At 37.6% G+C, this 5,761-nt stretch overlaps 1 protein-coding gene across 1 annotated transcript; it reads right to left on the bottom strand.

Annotated features, from left to right (window-relative positions):
* Nucleotides 1-207: 207 nt before the first annotated feature.
* On the bottom strand, nt 208-5,524 carry LOC113738706 (uncharacterized). Its single transcript, XM_027265948.2, has 3 exons — nt 5,173-5,524; nt 4,378-4,500; nt 208-627 (listed from the first exon to the last, which is right to left on the bottom strand). The coding sequence occupies exons 1-3, from the start codon at nt 5,429-5,431 to the stop codon at nt 488-490; spliced, it is 522 nt and encodes a 173-aa protein (XP_027121749.1). The 5' UTR covers nt 5,432-5,524; the 3' UTR covers nt 208-487.
* Between the last annotated feature and the right edge of the window lie 237 nt (nt 5,525-5,761).

Below are 5,761 nucleotides of genomic sequence, written 5' to 3'. Positions count from 1 at the left end.
AGAAACAGCACTGCATTGCTTCTCTTTAATTTGCCAAATTATTCTGCAGGCATTTACTTATCCAAGATAGAGCTCACAGCCCTCAAGAGCTGAAAAGGTACTCTGCTAATCGATACTCCTGCATCGTTTACGTGATGACGATGAAAATAATTATGCTTTTTCTTGATTCATCAAAACACGTACACAGTTTCGTACAAGTCCTTATGATAAGATGCAAAAAGTGCGTAATATACAACATTGATTGCCACCCGGATAATTTTTGCTTACAGAGTTTCCCAAAGAAGTGAGCTTTAAGCTGTGATAGCAGCAGAAAGCCAATTTAAGTAAAGTTCAATAATCACTATGACTACAATGAATTTAAGATAAATCCACCTTGTAAGAATTAGCACTCAGAATCTTGATGTCTAAGGTTTAGATAACCATCATCTTGTATAGAATCTTGCATCCATGAAATCCTAATAATGGTGTGAAGGCTTGGAGGTTATGATTATGGCAACTTGCAGGCAGCTGTACTGTCTTTTGACTTGTATTTACCAAGCATCTCAGCAACAGTTCTGCAGCGGCATTGGTTTCCAGGCCGGATGACATCACCATAAACAGCCATCTCAATGATATCAAGCTCCTTATCTGCAATGCCCCGAAAATAGCAGTAGTATCATTACTGAAGACAAATTTCCACAATATTAAATGACAAGATAGAATCATATTCTCAAGGATAAATGCAAATACAAATTAACTCGAGGCTTGGGATGCATTTACGAGAGCTGAAAAACTAAATTATCTTCAGGTACACTTTCGAAAACAGCTCATCATAAGCCCTATTCCTCCAATATCCCAGTGGCAAAAGCAAAGAAAAGCCTATGGTTTCTTACTTCACTACGCTGAATAATGCCATGTGATTTTTAAGTTACACAACAAAACCACCTTGTCCATGGAGGGATTCTTAGTACTAGCAGATCAAAAAGCCATTTTATTTGAAGTAGCTTGGTTGGTTTTCTAGTTCATAAGAAAGGTCATTCTGTTAAATAAATGGGTATGTCCAATACACAGTATAGCCTATATAAATAAGGCATGCTAACCAACATGAGAGCTGGGGTATAGTGATTTTTACCCTTCTCATCTAGGATTGTACCATGCCATGAATGAATTGGAAGTTCCATTCTCATTCTGGCATGAAGCTATAACGGATTGGTCATTCCTAAATTAGTTCCTGGCAGAACAATTTTCAGCATTCAATTATGCAGAGATCCCGGTCATAGATCTTATGAATTTCCAAAGCAATTAGCAATAGACTTAGACTGACATATATCAAGCGCCAAGGGATGTCGTATTAATATGGGAATCAATATATGCACAACTGTCAGTGTCAGCATGGCTCAGAAAGAAAGAAATATAATATTTCCCCATTAAAAGAATGAAAGAAGAGAATAGAACATGAACAACCAACTCCCACAACTTTATCCATAAAACCCAGACAAAACACCAGTTGAACGGTATTGTAAGAACGGAAAAGGCAGAGGCATGATCAGACCAAGTGCTGTTATCACAAATTTCCATTGCATGAGAGGTAAGGTAACAGCCTAAGCTACAGGATGGCGATGCCTATGATAGAAGTCCTAGCTTGCTTCCATAAAAGGAAGACAATAACCACCCAAACAACCAAACAAGGAGCATCAGTCCTTGAGGATGACCCTGCTTCCGAACAAAAAACAGCATGCTGTTCCCTTGCTTTGTCAGGGCACGGCACTTGAAAAGATAAAACCAAATATGGTTTTAGCATAGTGTTGATCGCCTATCGTAAAAGAGTGCAAAGGTCCCCATGAGGCTATAGAGCCCAGCATGTGACATATAGATGGAAGTTGCAGTTAAAGATCAAATTTTACATTTCTCCCATATATAGTAACTCCATGACAAAAGCATTATATTCTTGTACTCTAAAAATTTACTCAGTCTACCCATGCTCTTGAAGTATTGACTGAACTTATGTTCTTGAGTATAAACGTCAACTAAAGAGAAGAAGACAGTCACATAAACAAACACAAGTCAAATGAATATAGAGTCATCTAAAAATAAGTCAACAGTAAGCATCCAACACCACAGAGCAGTACAAGTCATCTATTCCATCTCCTATAAAGTTATCTTCATCTTCATAATCATTGGAACCCAAAACACTCAACAGCTTCCTCTTCACTCTCCATTTCCTTTTCACCATCATTGTATTCAAATTCTCCTTAGTTGTCAATGAGGCTAACAGTTGGAATTACATAAGAAGAGGAGGAGTACTAGCCTGATGCAGAGAGAGAGAGAGAGAGCTCGGGTGGCAACAAGAAAAAAGACTCGAGATGCGAAACTGTTTTTGTACTTCAAATTGCCACAGATGGACAACTTCTTCTTGGGTTTTATCACAATTTCAGGGTGATATTATTCAGTACACAGACGAGCATAACATTAAGTTGATCTAATTGTTAGATTCAAAACCCACAGTAATTGGATGGCCCAGATAAAACATATCCAAAACTTCAGAAAACACACTTATTTAGTGCTATGTTGTATAGCACACATAGTGCGCTAGTTAAGAGTCACTTTTCCATTTTCTAATAGCAATGAACTTCTTCTGGGCCTAAAGCACACTATTAACAACTGTGTCTCGACAGAATAGTTTCTTCATTTTCTATGCTGAAAGCAGCTAGATACTGCTAGAAAAATAATATCTAATCGAGAGGGTTAATATTCCATAAATGCTCCAGTAGCAACTCATGAGGAACTAATGGGTCAAATGAGTTGTTTAAAAGCTTGGTGCTTCTGAAGATAAAGGTCACTTCAATGACTCATTCGTGTCTGGATGAGAGTTAGAATTGAAGCCAATCTCAGTTTCTTTGAATAAGTATTCTAAAAGTAGGTTACTACTAATTCATTAAAATAATTTCCACGAAAAAATAGCTCTGCAACATACAGGAGAATGTTAAAGCATTGAATTACATTGTGCAGCTCCTTTTTGGATCCAATTGAAAATTCAAAAAATTGACTCTGTTCTTGCCAGTAATATTCTACAGTCCAGAACTATTTATTGGTTTTCGACAAAAACTGCAAGTGGGACCAGATGCTTAATGTCTTCCTCATTATTCCTGGGACTGAACAAATCACAGCAATTTAGAACACTGCAAGCTGTGATCTCCTACTTTGCTGGAAGAGTTGATTGCAAGGCTAAAAACTAAAAATTCTGCCAAAATGTCTGTGCTTGTTTAATTGGATGATACATCTTCTCCGATTAGCAGATGGGTCAATCTTCTCAACTTACACAGACAAACTAATATACTTTGCAACGTCAGAAGCTGAAAAAAAAAAAGCTGCTAAAGTAAAAGTTTCACTCTCATCTTCAATGCATGATGCGGCACCATCAATATATTTAGAGACAATAATTCTGGCCCTTTTAGGCATGGCCCTTCAATGCATGATTTTGAGGCCATACCAGTTAAAAAAAAAAATTTACAAAGAGTGCAAAAAATGCTGGAGCAGAAGGTGGCTACATGGCTTGAAATATAAAGTAGAGGTAACTAGTGGAAAATATATGGAGAAAAATCTTATCTTGTTTTAGGTAGATTAAATTGATCAAACTTAAAATAAGGAGGATTCCTACCAAACAGTTGTGAAGATAAACCCACCAAGCAAAGAAGTCTATGATCTGCCAGAAGGCCATTTACACTAATCATCCAGACCATCCTCTATCGCGTGACTAAGTTTTGGAATGGCAGCAGAAGTCAACTGCTTGATATGAACAAAACCAAAAAGAAAGTGGGAGGAAATAGACAGTGGGACTTCAGAAACAGCTGAGGATATCACCGAATAACCTCACTAAACACTGAACTTAAGAACCGAACATAGTGGGATTGGTTGTTTTAGGTATTCTAGGCGGTTTCCCCAAGATGGCCCCTGATTAGGGTTGTCCTCGAGGCTCCCCTAACTTTGTATTCTCCTATGTCAGATCAATAAAAGGGCACCAGACCCGCTGTTTAAAAAAAAAAAAAAGAACCGAACATAGTGACAAATAGAGCTTACAACAGAGACGCAACATTTAGAACACTACAGTCCTGAATAAACCCTATAAAAAATTTAAGTTTTATTATCTGAAATAAGAATGTTATACACCATAATCAGCATCATCACTTCAAACTTAATGTGAAACACGATCAGCCAGTTCCTCAAATTTTATTAGAAATGCCAAATAGACAAATTCCAATAGTATTAATCAAAGCATCAACAAGATAATTAAACAGTATCGAAGCTAACATTTGATGATGATAACATAGCGCTTAGAAACTAACACAGAAAACAGTCCACAATCAAAGAAACAGAGCAACCAAGAAGATAAGAACATACCAGTAAAGTTAATATCACAAGAGTAACCTTGCAACCTAGTTTTATCAACTTCATCCTTATCTGCTTTAAACCTGTTTACCCTAGTCTGAAGTATCTGGCAATTATCCGCCACTGATTCGCCACCTGCATCATTTTCCATCCCTTTACTCCAGAAGTCTCAATACAAACGCCACATAGCAATAAAGCAAGAATTTGCAGTCCAGGAAACAGTGATACAAAATGAAAACAGTATTCTCCCCAAACACACCCACAACCATTAAAAGAACACAAAAGCATAAAACCCCAGGTAACCTCAAAAATCTTGGAAAAAGGTGGATATCAAGAGAAAAAACCCGAAAACCCAATTCAGGATTTAGCAAGTAATGTGTCAAGCCAAAAAGACCCTCCCAAAAAACAAAGCAGAATACAGAAACCCAGGAAAAAAATGATTAGGTTTTTAGTAATTACTAGTCGTATATATCCAGGAATGCACAGGCAAATGAAGCAAGATAGAATAAATATCCATCTACATAAGGACGAAGCAAAGGGGTTCTTGAGAGTAGCATGGATTATCATCAAAAGGGTAGATAGGGATAAATATCAATCTACATGAGGAAGAGGCAAAAGGGTTCTTGAGATTAGTATGGATTATCATAAAAATGGCAGAGACTGGAGAGCAGTAGAGACCTTTGGAAGAGGCAAAAGGGTAGATAGGGATAAATATCAATATACATAAGGAAGAGGCAAAAGGGCTCTTGAGATTAGTATGGATTATCATCAAAAGGTAGGGACTAGAGACTAGAGACTAGTAGAGACCTTTGGAGAAGGGGATGATGTGGTCGTACTCAAAGCAGAGGCACCCAGAGCAGTTGCAGAATCGTTTGCAGACAATGTTGCCAGCAGCATCTTTGCGCCACCGCTCAGGGTGCCGGCCGGGTACTAAATCTGCTCTGCTCCAGCACAAAGCCTTTGCCTTTGCATCAAATTGCCTTGGTCTCCCTTCTTTTTCCTTCTCTCTGCGCCCCACAGGCGATGATGATGATGATGTTGATGAACTCCCACCAGAGTTACTCATATTTTCTGGGAGAGCAAAGGCTGGTGGGGCAATAATGGACTTGACTGCCTGAGACTTGAAAGTCCAACAGTCAATATTTTTTGCAATGGAATTGACTGAGGGAGAGGGGAAGCCTTATTAGGAAATTTTTGCTAACTTTGCTAAATTTTTTAATTTCTAATTTTTTTATTTTTTAAAATTTTCATTTTAATTTTATGTTTTTAATAAATTTTTTGGTGGATATCTTATTGCTTTTCTTGTTAGGAGTGGTGCAATTTTATTACTATTATTAAGGGTTAATTACAATTTGCACCCCTAAATTCTTCACAAGTAGCACTTTGCCTCTCTAAT

The sequence above is a fragment of the Coffea arabica genome, chromosome 4c, assembly GCF_036785885.1.
Source record: "Coffea arabica cultivar ET-39 chromosome 4c, Coffea Arabica ET-39 HiFi, whole genome shotgun sequence".
NCBI classification, from domain to species: domain Eukaryota; kingdom Viridiplantae; phylum Streptophyta; class Magnoliopsida; order Gentianales; family Rubiaceae; genus Coffea; species Coffea arabica.
Note: the sequence above shows the minus strand (reverse complement) of the source record. Positions and strands in the feature narration are given on the sequence as shown.

Excerpts from the sequence above, each read along its gene's own strand:
- LOC113738706 (XM_027265948.2), bottom strand. The coding sequence starts at position 5,431 with ATGAGTAACTCTGGTGGGAGTTCATCAACATCATCATCATCATCGCCT. Across the intron at positions 4,501-5,172 it reads CATCATCCCCTTCTCCAAAG|GTGGCGAATCAGTGGCGGAT; the intron begins GTCTCTACTAGT and ends AAAATGATGCAG. Across the intron at positions 628-4,377 it reads TTGTGATATTAACTTTACTG|ATAAGGAGCTTGATATCATT; the intron begins GTATGTTCTTAT and ends GGGGCATTGCAG.